At 38.5% G+C, this 18,531-nt stretch overlaps 1 protein-coding gene across 3 annotated transcripts in view; it reads left to right on the forward strand.

Annotated features, from left to right (window-relative positions):
* LOC113114288 (protein FAM13B-like) overlaps positions 1-13,483 on the forward strand; it is a 42,455-nt gene extending 28,972 nt beyond the window's left edge. Inside the window, exons 11-24 of one of the 3 annotated variants that reach the window (XM_026281179.1) lie at positions 376-479; positions 2,478-2,532; positions 2,614-2,707; positions 3,275-3,340; positions 4,614-4,824; positions 4,904-5,042; positions 5,790-5,871; positions 6,189-6,341; positions 7,135-7,355; positions 7,748-7,831; positions 7,929-8,024; positions 8,308-8,561; positions 10,104-10,205; positions 11,833-13,483. In XM_026281179.1, coding sequence (XP_026136964.1) covers positions 376-479; positions 2,478-2,532; positions 2,614-2,707; positions 3,275-3,340; positions 4,614-4,824; positions 4,904-5,042; positions 5,790-5,871; positions 6,189-6,341; positions 7,135-7,355; positions 7,748-7,831; positions 7,929-8,024; positions 8,308-8,561; positions 10,104-10,205; positions 11,833-11,956 — 1,785 coding nt within the window. In that variant the 3' untranslated portion in view covers positions 11,957-13,483. The remainder of the gene's footprint in view (positions 1-375; positions 480-2,477; positions 2,533-2,613; positions 2,708-3,274; positions 3,341-4,613; positions 4,825-4,903; positions 5,043-5,789; positions 5,872-6,188; positions 6,342-7,134; positions 7,356-7,747; positions 7,832-7,928; positions 8,025-8,307; positions 8,562-10,103; positions 10,206-11,832) is intronic. The other 2 variants (XM_026281180.1, XM_026281181.1) reach the window with 2 other exon arrangements.
* Positions 13,484-18,531: the final 5,048 nt, after the last annotated feature.

Genomic DNA, 18,531 nt, shown 5'->3' on the forward strand with positions numbered 1-18,531 from the left:
TCAGAAGTGAAGTGACGAGTGTGTCTGACTTCTCTTCTCTTCCCTCCACATGCAGAGTTCTTGTGGCCTGGCCACAGTTTCGAAACATATGAACTGGGTCACCTTCTTTTAATAGCCGTCCCTGATTAATGACAGCACCACCTGGTCAAAGCAAACACTCCCTCCCTCACAGATCCACCCCATTCCTCAATGTTATCAGCTCCCGAACTTGAGACGCCGTCGTCAGTAAACACACACACAAGGCCTTGATGTGTTTGAGTGTTCAGAACATTTGGCATTGTGTATTATCTCCAGTGCAATGCCAAACCGTATTATCTTTTTCACTTGTAAAGCTGTCAGTGCAGTCAGTGGTAATTACTCTTCTCTTCCCCGCAGGAATCTCAAGGCTCTCAGCTCAGCAGCCCTGTCACAGAAGAAAGTCCTGGGATGGACCTTGACACGGAGACTCGCATAGATGCTGAGAATCTCCGCACAGAAAGGTTAGATTGGAAGCATTGAGATGCGATCACGATTAAGGGTTTGCACTGTTTCTTTGGAGGCGAAATCCACTCCTTTTAATAGGAATCCATGCATCTGGAATTATGCCATTTGTAATTCCCTCATGCAGATTTCTCTTTTAATCAGGACGTGTAAACAAATATCAAATCCCTCCTCCCTCAGAGATCAGACCGGTTATTAATGGTTATATATGAAATAAGTGGCAAGAAGAGTTAGATACATGTACAATTAATAAATTACATGAAATATATCCAAACTGATTTTTAATCTCTTTTCAAACTAGATTTGATCAAGTGGTATTTACCAGATGATGAATAGATCACACAGGATTCCCCTTTCTGTCAGACACATTTTTTTGGACCATCCAGCTTCTAATGTATACAGAAAACTCTTTTATGAAGTGAACTCACTTAAAGAGTTGTTTAATACAATTTTCCATGATTTTTCCAAAAATCTTCTGTAATATAACTTGTGTTTGTTAGTGTACTGTTTTTTATTATATTTGTTATACTTGTATTTTTCTTTTGATTATTTTTTCCATTAAAATAGCCTAAGATGCTGAGATGGCATTAAATAAAAATATACTACTACTACTACTACTACTACGAAAAATCATCTTAAGGCCTACTTGAATGCAAATGCTTCTAGCTACTTTCAATATAACGGTCTTGCATTTATAAAGTATGCTTTGTAGGGTCATGAACAATTACGGTCACATTTGGGACCCAGGACCACAAAACCAGTCTTAAGTGTCAATTTTCGATATTGAGATTTATACATTATATGCTGAATAAATAATAATTATACATCATATAAAGCTGAATAAATAAGCTTTCCATTGATGTATGGTTTATTAGGATATGACCATATTTGGCTGAGATACAACTATTTGAAAATCTGGAATCTGAGGATGCAAAAATATCTAAATACTGAGAAAATCATCTTTAAAGTTGTCAAAATTAATTCTTAGCAATGCATATTACTAATCAGAAATAAAGTTTTGATATATTTACGTTAAGAAATTTACTAAATATCTTCATGGAACATGATCTTTACTTAATATCCTAATGATTTTTAGCATAAAAGAAAAATCTATAAATTTTGACCCAAACAATGTTTTTTTTTTTGGCTATTGCTACAAATACACCCCAGAGACTTAAAACTGGTTTTGTGCTCCAGAGTCACATTCTATTTGATAAAGTCCAATTCTCATAAACTAGCATTCAATAAACTCCTAATTTGATTCTTATTGATAATTAGTAAGGCATTTGTTATAGTTTATGTATTGAGCAGGATCAGGGATGTAGAATATAGTCATGCAGAATATGTGCTTTATAAATACTAATAAACAGACAATATGTTAATTATCACTATACTAAAGTACTACCACAAATCTGTTATAGTCAGGTTAACTACTGTCATGGTTTAGTGAATACAGTAGCACACACTATTTAATCTGACACACCTGAATAATAGTTTTAGTGGCATGTGCATTTGAACAGTACACACATTTTAGCCCCTTGAACTCCGGCATGCAAGAACACACATGGAGTATGTATAGTGAAACCTCATGCATTCATCTCACATGTTTCTGGAACGATTTTGAAAGCTTCCAAAAATAACGTTTTACAAGGCACATACAAACCTGTTCTGTTCCTTTAGTGAACAATGATAATAGAAATCTCTAGCTAGGAATCGCTTGTAAACGTCGAACTGTGTTCTTGTAAAATCTTTTGTAAGCCTGTTACTCCTTGCACCTTTTAAGCGAGCGTCTTAGATTCAAGAGTCACAGTCTGTTAGCTTGTGGGTGTGACTTGTAAAGTTTCAATACCATCCTGCCTGAATGCTCTTTGTTTGTTTTACGCCTTTATTTATATACTAAATATAAAGCAAGATATTTAAAGAGCTCTATAAGTGACATGCATGAAGGGAACAGATCACAGAGTAGTTCATAGTCATTTGTTTCCATCTCCACACAGACGGGAGAACCACCCAGACTATGAGCTGATGGAGCAGGCTGATGTTATCCCCCACGTGAGTATTTTTGAATAGCACCGGATTTGGTCGGGTTTACTGTGCTGAAGCATCTAATCAAAGCTCTTCGATGTTTCGCAGGAGCTCCTGAATGCTAATAATAATGAGTCCACAGATCCAAACAGCAGCCTTCGGTCTTTGACCAGACGCAATCTCTCAGACAGTGAACAAGAAGGTAGCTATTTCTGTTATTTCTCTGATGCACTGTATTAACTAATAATGTGTACATTATGAAAATAAACAGTTTATGCAAAAAAACATTTTTAGCGAGATTTAAAAAAAAAAATGAAACGTTAACCAGTTGCATAAGCGCAGGGCAGCATCTGTGTCATTATTTGTAAAAGTTCGATTTGGTGCAAATTGTGGTGAAGAAAATGCACCTTTCACTTTTAAGCTTGTGTAAGAGTGATGAGATGTGTATTGTGTATTCATATACTGGCTGAACTCGAGAGATGAATTTAATAGATCACAGAGATATAAATATGGACGGTGAATGGTTATAAACCACCAACATACACCGTTTTCTCATGTATGTGTAGATGTATGCGAATCATAAATATGGTTCATGTGGTCTGAGTGAATGCTAGTTATGACTATGTTAGTTATTTGTATTTCTGTTGTAGATCCACAGCATTATGTGTCTGTTTGCGTGTGTGTGTGCGTGTGTGTGTGTGTGTGAGAGGCTCATAGCTCAATGCACTCTTCTGTGCTATATCTCTCTCTCTCCGCCTCTCTCCGTCAGAATCATGCCCCATCAATGTCCCACCCATTGACTTCACATGTATGCACCTGCAGAGAGAAGGGAGCGGTAAGTCGCATCTCCACAGCCCTCCCCGAGCTCGTCCATCGCCCACTGCTCCTCTCAAGCTGTTTTCACTCGTTTCCGACCCGAGTTTGGCTCCGCCCCTTTCCCCGTTTCCCCACAGCCACCGTCTCATGCTGCCTTATTTTGAATGCAAACAACTGTACTCTTTCAACATCTACCACAGAGTTACATTGTGAATACACACTAAAGATGTAAAGCTTGTAGTTATTGTTTATCTACCATAACTGCACCCAAAACAACACTTGTGTGCGATTTCTTCCAGGAAAAGTAGCATCAAGAAATTCCGAATGGAATCTTTCCGGCCTTTTTTGCATTTTTCCACCTTGGTTTGAATAGAAAATGGGTGGAATTTTGCAGAGAAGGGATTTAAATGCGGAAATGCGTCTGTTGAGCAGAGTGTTAAATTTAATGTATTAAATAACCCAAAATATTTAATATACATGCATGACTATGAGGAATGTTGTGAATCAATGTTCTTAATTCTGTGGGTTTGGATTCCACGTAGAAATAAATAATCTCATAGCAGACAAATTATACTAAGTGTGCTTATACGAAAGCAGTTTACTTTTTAGGATGGATTGCTTTCATACAAATAACCAGCTCCAGCAATAACTATAACTGTAAAGATTTACAGAGTCTAGCATTCACGCCAACCAAATTCAGTTCTGACGTCAAACGGACTCTTTATGTGAAAACAGTTTGAGTTCTCCCCCCCTGAGACTCTCCACATGCACACAGTAGGTCCTGCTGACACCCACTGTTTACCATCTGCCATCAGCAAATGCATCAGCTTTCTCCTGATCAACCACCATGTCAGATATCTAAGCAGTGCAGTGATCAGCTAAGTTTCCTAAGCAGGCCCCAGTCCAGTACATTCTCTGCGTGACTTCCTCTCTGAGCATGATTCCCTGCATCGAGCACTCATTGCTGTCATTGCAGCTCTTTAAATCCTTTAGCTGTTGAATGTATATGTGTGGATGATATTCAACCATGCACTCTTCCCAAATAACACAGTGCTTGTCTAATTCAACGAAGGAAGTCTGATTGAGTTTTTATGTCCTGTATGGCTCGCTCACTATGTGTCAGAGTAGCTGTGATTTCTGCGCACCTGTGTAGACTTTGGGTTCATAGCACAAAACAACCCAGGCCTGTTGTGACCTTCTAACTCTGTGTGGAAGTGTATGCGACTGAACTGTTGAGTTACGCTGATGATATTGTTTTTTAATGCCTGTGCATGTGTCTGTGTCTTTGTCAGACCCTGTGCCGGTGTTCATGTCATGGCAAGAGGAGACCGAATCAGGAGAGGCCCAGTTGTCGCCGCTGGCGGGCCGCATGATGCCCCTGCCGCTAGAGGACGACACTCAGCCACTTCTGGCTCGACGCTTCCTGGACTTTGGCCACAGTCAGCGCTTCTTGCAGCAGGACCATGATGCTTCATCCTCCACCAAAGCTTTGCCCTGTGGGAGGTGAGAAGAGAAACCAAAGACACTCACGAATGCTCAGATACACTGACAGCCAAACTCACGCTCGTGTCACGTCTCTCAGGCCTCGCCGTGCTTCCCTCTCTTCCAAAGACAGTCTGAAGGGAGACAACGTCTCCCACCAGCTCACCAAGAAACTCCAGAACCTCAAGAAGAAGATCAAGCAGTTTGAGGAACAGTTTGAAAAAGAGAGAAACTACAAGGTTAGAATGATATACATACACTAGTGGTCAAAAGTAATCTCTTCTGCTCACCAAGGCTGCATTTATTCAATCTAAAATACAGCAATGTTGTGAAATATTATTGCAATTTAAAAAACTTCATTTTCAGCATCATTACTCCAGTCTTCAGTGTCACATGATCCGAAAATCATCCTAATATGTTAATTTGCTGCATGATAAACATTAATTATAATTATCAATTGTTAAAAACAGTTGTGTACAATTTTTCTCAGGATTATTTGATGAATATAGTAGTATTTAGTATTTAGCTGAAATAGATGTTAATGTTATTTTTGGTCAGTTTAGTTCATCCCAGCTAAATAAAGGTATTCATTTCTTTTAAACCTTTAAACGCAATCGTGTATAATGTTATAAAAATATATATATTTTAGATAAATGCTGTGCTTTTGAACTTTATATTCATCCAAAAAAAAATCTTAGATGCTTCTTGAGCAGTAAATCAGCTTATTAGAATGATTTCTGGAGCAATGATACTGAAAATTCAGCTTTGCATCAACACAATTAATTACATTTAATCATGTATTCGAATAGAAAACAGTTCTTTTAAACTGTAAAAATATTCCACAATATTTAATAAGCAGAAGATACTTACATTTTAAAATTCTAAAATCTGAAAATTCTAAATTTTTTAAAATTTCAAACTTGCAGCACACGCGTGGATCATTTCAGAAATGATCGGTTAAATTGATATCTGTGCTTCGTTTGCAGCCGTCTCATGCTGAAAAGGCCGCTGATCCGAAGGTGCTGAAGTGGATGACTGATCTGACCAAAATCCGCAAGCAGCTCAAAGGTGAGAGTGTCTGTGTGGGCCGGATGAGTGATATGGGTGTGGAGTCTCTGATGTTTTTGGACCGTCTCGGTCCAGGTCTGCTCCCCTGTCCTCTGTGGGAGAAGTGCACCTTACACTGCATGTCTGTAGAGGCTCTGGGGCTCTCTCTGTCATGGGACCACCCTCATACTCTACTGGAGAGCCCTCTGCTCACTGTGTTTGGCCCCCCACACTTCCCATCATCCATTTCCATTTGATTCCCCCCATCAGAGGTGCACTGTCGTATAAAGTCTTTCTTTCTCTTTAACTAAATCAACTCGGACGGCTCGCATCGGCAGGACGACAGCAGCACCTCTTACCCAAAGGTTCCCTGAGGCACCAGGCCGTGCTTCAGTCATACAGATGCCACTCGTCCTCTTCCTCCGTCCCGAACACACCCCATTTTACACTGTCACGCCCCCTCAATGCCTCTAGACAGGCGCCCCACTCCTGTAAGTACTCTTAAGCAGCAGTAAGTAGACTTGAGTTTGACACTCTCTGCTCTCCTCTCTCTCTAAATTTCTCTGACCGCGGTCTCGCAGACGCTTTCCCCCTACGGGACGCTCTCAGCCACGTGTCTCATCTTCTGTAATCATCTAAAGTGTATGTTTATGAGGACGGGCTTACAGGCTGTTCTCAAGTCGCCGAGACAGTGTTTCCGCTTCTTTGGCCCACTTATAGCGCACTTTGTGAGGTTGTCGGTGCACTACTGATGGACTTTTTCGTAGTTTGTGGTGATGCTGAGTGAGGTCAATCACTGACCTTATATTTATTTCGGTTAGAGTTAGGACTGCACGATAAATCAGTCGTGATTAGGCAAAGCAGTGAAGCACAGTTCTGTGATTAGTAGTAAATCTCCATCCGAAGGCCAGAGGGCGCTCTCGCACAGAAACTTTAAAATATGGTATTACATATTTGCATATAATTTATCTGAATTCATCTTATTAAAATTTGTATTATATTAAAGTATATAATAATGCAATGCATTATTTGAAATAGTTCATTGAAGAAGATACACAAACAGCTTTCATTGTCACGAATAATTTCATAATCGCAGGATTATAACATCTGCAATGTTTTTTTTTGTCAGTGAATTACAATTCTGAAAGCACGTGATTGAGATTTACTGCTGATTACAGAACCGGCTTTACTGACAAGAATTGTGCAGCCATAGTTAGTGTGTTCAACTCCATCCAAAAACCTCCTTGCCTCCTAATTCAGTCTTTCTTTTCGTCTCTCATCCAGATGCCAAACACAAGGCTGAGATTGAGCTGACACCACAGACGCGTCCACGCAGTAACACTCTACCCAAGAGCTTTGGATCCACGCTGGATCAGTCGGTTCACGAGGACCCCGTGGAGAGCGAGGCACGGAGTCACCAGCCCACAAGAGAAGAGACGCTGGAGCTCATTCAGCACTGCATCCAAACCAAGAGAACTGAGGACGGCTGGCCAGAGGACGTCAGAGTGAGTCCAGCTACTTTAAAGGGTTAATTCACCCAGAGACTTTCCAGAGAGTTCTCAGATTCCATCAGAAATGCCTTAATGTGTGTTCTGAAGATTTGGTTTGAGCTACTAATGACTGAATTTTAATTTGCAATAATGTGTGAACTTAGCCTTTTAATCAGCCGCTTTGATGAATGTTCTCAGGAAGTTAGATTTGTAACATCTGCATTACATGGCTTTTGTACAGATTTTAGCCCTTATTTACTTCTGGATGAGTCTCACAGAAGCCCAGTTTTTCTTTATATTACCATTTAAGTCAAGCTAGTATTTTAAATCTGTTCAGATATTAAAAGTCTTGTAGTTTATCCAGCCGTTACATCTAATTTAAGAATGTAATTTGTTGCTCTATGCAGAAAATGACCAAGGAGCAGCTTTCAGATGAGAAAACAGTAATGCAGAAGAATCTTCTGTACTATGAGGGACTTCATGGACGCCCAGTAGGTGTCTCTCTCTCTTTCACACACACACACACACACACACACACACAGACTTTTCTCATGAATGCAGTCCTCTGACAATAGTGTGTTCTTGCAGGTGACCCGAGAGGAGCGCTTGATCGTGAAACCCTTGTATGACAGATATCGTCTGGTCAAGCAGATGCTCACTCGTGTCAGCATCACCCCTATCACAGTAAGACACCCTGTTCCTCTTTTTGAACCACTTCCACATTAGCCTTTTGGATATTTGGTGTTATGAATAATACATAATTATCGTCATTTGCAATCCGAAACTGACTCTGGAGTTTATAATTAATGCATATTCTAAGAATGATATTGAAATGCGATAGGACTGTGAAATGAAAGCTGACACTGCTGAAATGGGATCTAGTGTTGTTTTAGGATTGTATGGTACACTGGCTAGACATATGGCACAGAGGAAGCAGAATAACTAGGATCTCCTCTCTCTCGCACAGACTTCTCCCTCCAGCAAACGACGCAATCAGATGCTACAACCCATCATCGAGGGCGAAACTGCCCACTTCTGTGGTGAGATCGAAGAAGAGGAGGAGGAGGAGGGCAGGGGCCAGCAGGAAAACACAGAGATGCAGACTAGCGAGGGCTCGGAAATCATCATGGACCCTGTAGCCCCGCCCACTCAGGAGAACATCCTCAGCTCTGGGAAGATCAATCTCGATCTGCGTCTGTCCAGTTCTAACGCCTCCTCAATGTGAGTGTGTGGACCGGAAAAACCAAAGTGATATTACTTTCTTACTAACTGTTCCTAGAACAGTACGGAGGTTAAATGGAAATGCGTTTTCATGTGGATTTAAAGAAATAGTTACCCAAATATGAATATGAAAAAGTCAGCATTTAAATCTGCGTTCACACTGCCGCTTCTTTTTTAGCAGCTTCTTTTCAACTACACAGAATTATTTCATTTACGTTATGACAGAATTACAGGGATGAAAGTTTATAGATCAGATAAAACACTGATGTCTATAGCAGCAATCAAAATAGAGCAAGTAATGTATTTAAAGTAATTGGCGCTTCAAATAAAAACTTTTGTCGATTGCATCGTTTTGCCACTAGGTGGCAACAAGTCATTGAATCATTCATTCAACAGATTCATTCAAAAACACTGATTCATCCAGTAATGAAACAAGTAAAGTATTTATGAGTCATCATTTTAATATTAGAATTGGTACATTAAATACTTTTTATATTACACATTTAAATGTTTAATAGTTAATTCAAATTAATTAAACACTTTAAAATAGACTGCAGCAATTAATATTTTTTCACACATTATTTTCAGTTCAGAATCGTGGGAGAATATGAGTTCTTCATATTCAAGATGAGTTCATCATAGCTGATTTGGAGAAATGTAGCATTGCATCACTTGCTCATCAATGGATGTTCTGCAGTGAATGGGTGCCGTCAGAAAGAGAACAGCTGATCAAACATCACAATAATCCTCACATCTCCAGTCCATCAGTTAAAATCATGTGCCAAAAAACAAGTGATGTTTTTAACTTCAAACTGTTGTTTCTCCCCATAATGTTCTGAATCTGGAGAGAAATATGCACAGATCAAACACCGTTGCAAATATGTGGGTGGATTTTGATGTGAGAGGACAACAAGGAATGGGTTAATGTGATGTGTTATCAGCTGTTTGGACTCTCATTGTGACGGCACCCATTCACTGCAGAGCATGTGATGCAATGCTGAAGAAACAAACTAATAAAAAATATTATCCGAAAATGTGCGTTCTTGGGTGAACTATTCCTTTAAATCTGAAGCAGTGTTGAAGGCCTCAGTCTGGAATTACCCAGCAGGTCTTGGGTTTACAGTGTAACCTACATTGGCAGAGACCTCGATCTTTACACCTTGATTTATGTGCATGCTACGCACGTAGTCCCGCGGTTTATCAGGTCGGAGCAGCAATCGGCTCATGCTCTCATCATATGAGGTCTATTAATAGAGTTTGGCAGAGCCCTGGAAATCTGCAGGAGTCTTGAGCTGGATCAAGCCGTAATCCTGTATGAAGGAAAACAACTGCTCAAGCAGCCAGATCGAAGTCTAGTGTACCGTATTGGGTGCCGCCGAGATCCATGTCACCTTGATTCTAACCTTTACCGACCCGAGTTGACCTCGGAGCCGCTCAAAGGTCGCAGTGTTTTGAGTACACAGTTTTCTGTTGCTGTAGCCTCCTGAGAGTTACAGCTCTATGTGTGGAGACCAGCAGTTTAACAGCACCGGTATCCCACAGGCCCGAGCTCCTGGAGCAGCTGTGGAAGGCCAGAGCAGAGAAGAAGAAACTGAGGAGGACCATCAGAGAGTTTGAAGAGGAGTTCTACCAACAGAATGGCAGGTATGACCCAGGAACACACAGGACATGTTTTTGAGATCAAACGCACCAGACGGGAGTCAGCGCTGGACCATAAACCAGCAGAAACGCATGATGTTTTCAAGCAAGGAACCCAGCGTTTTGGAAAGAAATGAATACTTTTATTCAGCAAGGATGTGTTAAATTGGTAAAAAGTGATAGTGAAGATTTGTAATGTAAGAAAGTATTTCTATTTTGAATAAATGCTGTTCTTTTTAACCTTTACGCATCAGAAAATCCTGAAAAAAATCACAGAATATTAATCGGCACAACTGTTCCCAGCACTGATAATAACTAGTAGCAAATAGTTTTAAGGAATGAATACCTTTATTGTGTTAAAATTGGTTTAAAGAGGCAATACTACACATTTATAATGTTACAATGATTCATATTTTAAGAACTTTCTGTTCATTTAAAAAAACTATCAGTTTCCACGAGAATATGTAACAAATCATCATATTAGAATAACTTCTGAAGGATCTTATAGACAATATTACTGTTTTTACTGTCACTTTCGACCAGTATTTGTAAAATATTCTGATATTTTTTGTTTTGACTTGAAACAAATCAGAGCAGCATTGTAAAACGGAAAGCGTCGTTGCATGTTTTTGTTTCTAACAGGTTGTTGCAGTGTTGTAGTTGATAAGTCATCAGACACTGCGTGATAAGAGCCTCCTCAGACACTGTACCAGCTGCTACTGTAAACACCTGAGCCTCCGCCAGATTCGGTTCAGCTCATTATTACACAACTGACATCGATCTACTGAGATACAAGCGTTTACTTGACTCTGTCTTGTTGCATGAAACGCTGTGTAATGCAAAGAAATTCACCTGACGTCAACCTGTTTAATCCTACATTTGTCCCATGCATGAAAATTTCCAAACGATATGTCATTAGTAACCCTTTGATATAATCAATAATTAATTTTTGGAAAAGTGTATGGACATTTGTGGATAATGTGCGTTTTATATAAATATATATAAAAAAAAAATTGTTAGATATCCTAGCCCAGTTAAATGTTTGATCATTCTAGTATTACTATTATGCATTAAAAAAAAATAAAACTGCATTTCAAAATTGTTACTTTTTAGTAAAATATATCATCAAATTTTTATATTAATGCTTTCAATATTACAAGATCATTATTGTACATTTTTAATAACAATTGTATTTTTTTATTTAGTGCATTGCAAAAAAAAAAAAAAAGTCATTTTGACTAGCAACTGCAATTGGATTTATAACGTTTACCTAAGTCCACTGTTATCCATCAACATGTTTACTCATTCTGTGAGCACACTCAACAAAACTCAATAAATGTGAATGCATATATTAATACTAGACACCCTTAAGATTATGTGTAGCAAAAATCTGTGTCTTGTCTTTATTAAGACACTTTACTTGCCTTTAGTTTTGAAACTTTGATGCAGCCTTCCTCTTCTCAAGATGCAAACAGGAAGTAAGCTGCTGGTCATGTGACAATTTCCACTAATCATGTGAAACTGCACATATTTAATTTAGACCTTTCCATATTTACAGGAAGTGCACTAAAACATTGGATGAAAAAAGCAAATCTTCTTCATATCAGCATATATGTTTTTCTTCCCCCCGCAGGAATGCTCAGAAGGAAGACCGCGTGCCTATGATGGACGAATACAAAGAGTACAAGCGCATTAAAGCCAAACTGCGGCTTCTGGAGGTCCTCATCAGCAAGCAGGATTCATCCAAGTCCATCTAAATCATCAGACATGGCCTGCAGCATCAACATCCACCGCCGTCCCTCCTCACTCAACCGCTGGAGAAGAAGAAGAAGAAGAAAAGCCTGTACTCCGTCATCCAAAATATCACCTGCAGCAAGAACGACGTTCCCTTGAGTTTGATATTCAGACTTCTGTCTTTCTTTTCCACATTGACAAGCTTTCTCATACTGAGAATCACGCTGCGTTGAGTATCGCATCAGTTCTACATGTGTGTGTGTGTATATATATATATATGGACATCAAGCACTAAACTGTTCCTCGGACCACACAGATGGTCCTCTTATTTCAACACCCTCATCATACTCCTCCTCTCACTTGATTCATAGGGGTCTGTGGGTTCTGTGTATGTATACTTGTACAGATCTATACTATTCTATATGTAGACTCAAATATTTCAATGTTGTTCTTGATTGAGATGCATCAGTGAATTATCCAGAGCATGTTTTCAGTTACAAATCAGAGGACTCTTGTATCAAGCTGGTGCTCTTTTTGTGGTTTATAATGAGGACTGATAAAAGCTACTCCAGCTGTCACGAACTCTTTCTGATTCTCATGTAAATATCATCGGTGATATTGCATCTGACTAACAGATGTTGTGACGGAAGTGAAGATAAATGCCAAACTGAGATGTTAGATCGCAGTGGTACACAGTAGATCGTTTCTGATGCTGTAGTTAGTATGTGTAGATGGAGCTTGTTTGGGGTTTTAAATGTGTTTTTCTCACCTCTAGACTCTTGGTTTGCCAGTGTGCATGTATTCAACATTCAACTTCAGTCCGAAAGCATCCGCTCGTGACCAGTAATGCTATTAGTTGGAAGAACATGATGATTAGATGACCCTGACTCCTGATGTGTGATGCTGTCATAATCATGTCATGTGACTTCTGGAGGTTTTCTGCACTTTGCAGCATATCATCTGATCTGTCACGGTCTCTTTTCTCATATCGTAACAGTTTCGGCTTTAAGGTGCTGCGGGCGTTGAGCTCGACTGATAATAAAGTCTTATCGGAGAAAGGATGAGAGGAACTACTGGTCAAGTTTTTGCACAGAAGTGATGTGTTCGTGACAGATGAAGGAGGTGATGGAGATTATTTGCACAGCATTCTGGGAATGCGGTATGTTTTGTTTTGTTCCAGCTGTTTCTCGTTTATTCAAGCACTTCTTGCACGCGAACGCTGCGAGTGTGGCTTGTTATCGGACGTGTTCTGGCACATCTATCACTTTTTTTTTTTTTTATGACCATTATTTGTACTCCGTGTTTTTTAATCATCTCACTTTCCGCAGTTCATCTTAACGTTGTGGTTTCCTCTGTATTAGTGAAGCACCTGCTTTGTCCTGTTTTGTATAAGCTTGTCAGTAGTAGGTTTGCATGGCTGAAATTTGTATTTCTATTTTTGTGCCATGAAAATGAAGCAATAAATTAGCACCGGGGCCAGTATCAGTGGAATGAGAGCCCTCCTGTATCCAGTATGTGCATTTTCATTAAACAGCTTGTGAGTATTATTACCTGTTGTGTTCATTCCTATAGGAGTGCTCCAAAATCAACAAAAACATACAACATAAAACACCACAGAAGAAGTCTATAAAAAGAGCCAATGGTTGTGACTAGAAGGGATACAGCTATGGCTGGAAGCTAACAATAAATTACCTATTAGATTGTGTTTTATTAAAACTACCCCTTATGATGCAAAAATAGTTTTAATCACACTGTGCAACAATAATTATTATATTTTTATAGATTGTATCCCTTCTAGCCTTAATCACTATCAATACTGCAAATGTATGATGTACAGCTCACAGAAGTCACTTTCAGAGCAGGATCAATGCATTGGGAAATCTTTTGTCCTCACAAAATCCCTGATGGTTGGATGATTGCGTCTGAGAAAAGATGCAATGGTAAATGTTGCTTATTTTTGCAAACTGGTGTTTATTTTTTTATTATTTTCAAAGGTGCTATATATTTTTATTTTATTTTGCTGGACTAAAGCATACAAATACACTTTATTTAGGAAACATATTAATTCCACATACTTGTTTCTCTGAAAACAATGCAACAGACGGTTATTCTACTCGTCCCATATCGGAATGTCTGTTTTTGTTTTGGTCTGTGTGACTCCGCCCACTTCTAATTTATCCTACAGTATTTCCACACCCTGGGTTGCAAGTACAATGTATTTCATTCAAGGAAGCCTAACAAAATGTTTTCCATAAACATTTGTGTTATAGTGGTTGAAAGTCTCTTTGACATCCTGATAGCAGTCAAATGTTATTAAAATCTGTGGAAGCCTCAAGACCAAAAATGTTTGTCCAATCATTACAATGCATCCGAATTCAGTAATAGGATGTCTTACCTGCCTCCTTTTGTTTTATTTTATTTTATTTATTTATTTTTGCATCATAAGACCACACTCAATACATCGTAAGGAGCCTTGTGTATTAAATTTAAATATAACTATGTGCTTTTTTATTTCTAAAACAAGGTCAGTTGCTGACTTGAACTTTATAACTCACCAAGGACCATGGTTTGAGCTAAAACAAATACTACTTGAGGGTGAGTAAATTAACAGCTTACCTTCATTTTTGGGTGAACCTTTTAACTGCCACCGGTGTCGCTAAAAACATATATATTAGTGCTGTCAAAATTAGCGCGTTAACGCATTCGATTAATTTGAAATATTTAACGCGTTAAAAAAAAATAACGCAATTAACGCGGTTGCAGTTTTTTTTATTTCCAGTTGTGGCCTATGTGTGTTCAAAGTGCAAAGAAATATGGATAAGACCAAGGAAGGACTTTTAGACGGAACGTTTCAGTATAAAACTCTGCCGGATTACTCTTCAGTCTGCCACAAGAAACATTTTCATTTAGTCTGCCACAAGAAACAGCAACATTAAAATAACGAAATAATTGTGTAGCGGAGTATTTTTTGTACACAGTGCCGCGAACTGTCAATCACTCCTGTGCGCGCGCATCACTGTCCTCCTCGCAGCTGCAGCAACTTGCGCTCTCTCTCTTCATCAAGCTTTAAAACAAAAAGGGGACAAAAAGATCATATTGTCTTTGTGCATAGGCTATAGATTAATTAGATAAATGAATATCTAAATTTTTTGCCTTGCCGTCTACGGTATTTTTTTAGAACTTAGAAAAAAGATGCTGCAGCCAATGAACAGCGAGCGGGGGCTGCAGGACGACTCAACCTCCGCAGACAGTTTTTAATGTTTATCAGACAATAAATACTCAAGATTTTGCTTTAGTATAACTCACAACGAGTTTCACACACCTTCTCCGGGCACGTTGAGTTGTTGACACTTAACAGTGGGAAAAGCGACACATGCGCTATTCACTTGTATAACTTAAGGGTGAATGGGTAATGTAGTTTCTGCTCTGGGTGGGATGAATTAGGAAGCTTGCATTGTGAAGGGCGCTCTGAAAATCGGCAGTGCAGGTAAAAGATTAAAACCTCTATTAAAACAGATGTCCAAATGAGCGTACCGGTACGCTACAAGCACGTTCTGGGCACACGGAGAGGTGGCGGTACGCTCAAGAGCTATATTTGGAAGTGGCGGTACCAGTGCATACTGGCCCACTTAAAGCACTGGCAATGACTATACTTTGGAATTTTTTTGCAGTCCACTTAGAATTCAACATGGAAATCATTTTTGTTTTTTATTGGCATTGATTGTTTTGAAATTCAAAGTGTACTTACATTTCTGTGTTTTTATTTCTGTAATAAATATGGCTTTCAAGCCAACAGTTAATTTGGAGGATATTGATGGTTTATTGCAGGTATGTTGTTTACATGAGAAAATCTGTGTTACAAGTTAAACAAAAATTCCAATAAACAATCATATTTTGAATTTAAATAGTTTCTTTGTCTTGAGTTTACATTAATTATTAACATTTTACATTTACATATCCAAAAAGTTTCAGTCTTTTAATTGCGATTAATCGCGATTAATTTTTAAAAATTGTGCGATTAATTAGTTAATTTTTTTTAATCGATTGACAGCACTAATAAATATCCAACTTTTCCTCAAGGCGGAAGTAAGCCTATTTGTGAGACTTCCGTTTCATTAATAGCCGCTACAGGAAAATAGCGAGAATAACAACGTGCAGTAAACTGTAAAACCGTTTGCAGTACAAACCAGTATGTTCTTAATTAAGATAACAGATTAAAATAATATGATAGTACACATCAATTGTCAGTATCAAGCAGCAAAACTTAACTGTTTTGTACAGCTAAAAATAGCTGGACGCAAATGAGACCGGAAGCTTTACCCATATAATTTACAAATGGCGGCACCCATTTTTACATCAGGAAAAAGGTGGATAACTGTTTTTGCATGTATTGTATTATTATTATAATTAGCCTAATAATTAATGTTTATTTTTTTATATTAGTTTATTAATTTTCCCCCTTCGTTTCGATCTCTAACTTTCTGAACTACTGTAAATGCTCGACATAATTTAAAGAATTATGCTGACTGGAATTTTTCCCAGAATGCAGTTTAAATTTAATATATTTCATTTTATTTCGGCTAATTAATAGACCATAATTATAAATACTATAATGTTACGTTGAGGAGTTAATCATTCAGGTAGTTGTAAATTAAAACACAACACGCTCATTTATCTTCACACATGGACATAAATACAATCATGAAGACAAAACTTTAATTGTAGGGGGTTTATTTACAAAATATATGCTAGCATAAGGAAAAGCCATTCTCAAATTGAAAGGGAAAATAAGCATATATAACAATTAATATAAAAATATAGGATGTTGTTACCTTGATAAAATGATCTCGTGGTCATGACATAATGTAAAGTTACCATAAATTAATATCTCGTGCGACGAGTTATGTTATTATGACCGTGTCACCTTCCGGGCACCATACTATCAGACTTCAATACTGCACACACTTATTAAGTCCATACCCTAGAGTACATCGTGCATAACACAAGTGCATAATAGTGTAAAGTATGTCATAATAAAAACAACAAGTCTGGCTCATTCACAGAATAAATCATCTAAATATACAGTACATGCTTAAAATCAGCTTGGTCAAAATTTGACGTTAATGCAAATTTAATGCAAATCTGTAATAAGATCAAATTCCCTTTCATCTTGGCAATGCATGACTGACTGCTGCCCTCCAGTGACAGCTCATAGACTGACAGTCACAACACAGCAGTCGAATTCTCTTAAGAAATTGTGGAGCATGAAGTGTGAAGACATCAAATGTAATGGCAGCGGTTACTCCAGGCGATTAAAACAATGCTTTACTGCATACTATGACTTTTAAATCAGTATATATCCAAATTAAAAAGAAACCAGGTCATTGTGAGAATGAAAATATGTGATAATTGAGCCGGCAATGTTGGCAGTGTTTTCTTAATAATTAGTTGTCATGTCACAATGATCAGTATTGTAAACAGGAACGCTCTACAGTCATCTCAACAGGATAAAAGGTATACTTGACATGAGTGTTGAGCTCAATCTTAGGAATGAGTCCAAGAACTACACTTCCCAGAGTGCACCAGCAGCACCAATCTGGCTGCTTGTCACCTGTTCTGTCATTTTAACTGATTTGGAGCACCTGTTAAAAACCTGGAATTCCTCAGTCATTCACACAAACAAACTTCACTGAGGAGACACTCCAAGTTCACGTGTAGGTTCAGTGCAAAGATGCCAGTGGTCAGTGAAATTCTTTATGTACTTTCAGGGTGTTTGGAATGCTGTTTAACATGTTGAGGCTATGTTTAATTGATGTGTAGATTGGTTAAGTAACACATTACAACATTGACTTGTTAAATGGGTTCTTTAATTCATTATAGAATACATAAAATGTTTAACTAAATGTTTAAACAATTAAAATTCATTAAAATGATTAATTGAAATGGTAACATTTGTTCTGTTTTTAAAGGTTTACAATCTAATTTAACGAACAGACCAATCAACTGACAAAGCCAAAATAAAAATAAAACCGATTGAGCTGGAAATTTGAGTCGTCCATGTGTCCTTTTGGAACTTGAACAAGAGTAGGACTTGACAATGAGCCTGTGCTATCTTTGGGATTTACCTGCGATTGCAATAGTACCAGCTCTACTGAAGAAGATGAACAGTGCAATTTGGCCAAAAAGACACCAAGCCGGTGTGATTTCAGAGAGTTATCATGAGCAAAGAAAGACTCCGTGTCCAACATGGACAACTGCACACCAAACTGCGTCATAACAAACAGCATTATCTATTTGAATTAGGAGTTACATTTGGCACATAGACTGGAGACTTATATTTATCCATCTTACTAATCCCAAACTTTTGAATGAATACATCCTGAATTATTATTTTTTTATTAAGGTATACCTGTGCTGCCGTCAAAGCCCCCCACAGCGTACAGCAGGTCCCCCAGCACAGCGGTGCTCTTGCATGCTGGGAACAGAGCTCCACTGGTCCTTCAGCCCATCATACACCTCCACCGTCCGCACATGCACGGAGCCGTTAAATCCCCCCACCGCATACACCTTACCGGTCAGGTACACCACACCAACATGA

The sequence above is a fragment of the Carassius auratus genome, chromosome 14, assembly GCF_003368295.1.
Source record: "Carassius auratus strain Wakin chromosome 14, ASM336829v1, whole genome shotgun sequence".
Classification (NCBI taxonomy): domain Eukaryota; kingdom Metazoa; phylum Chordata; class Actinopteri; order Cypriniformes; family Cyprinidae; genus Carassius; species Carassius auratus.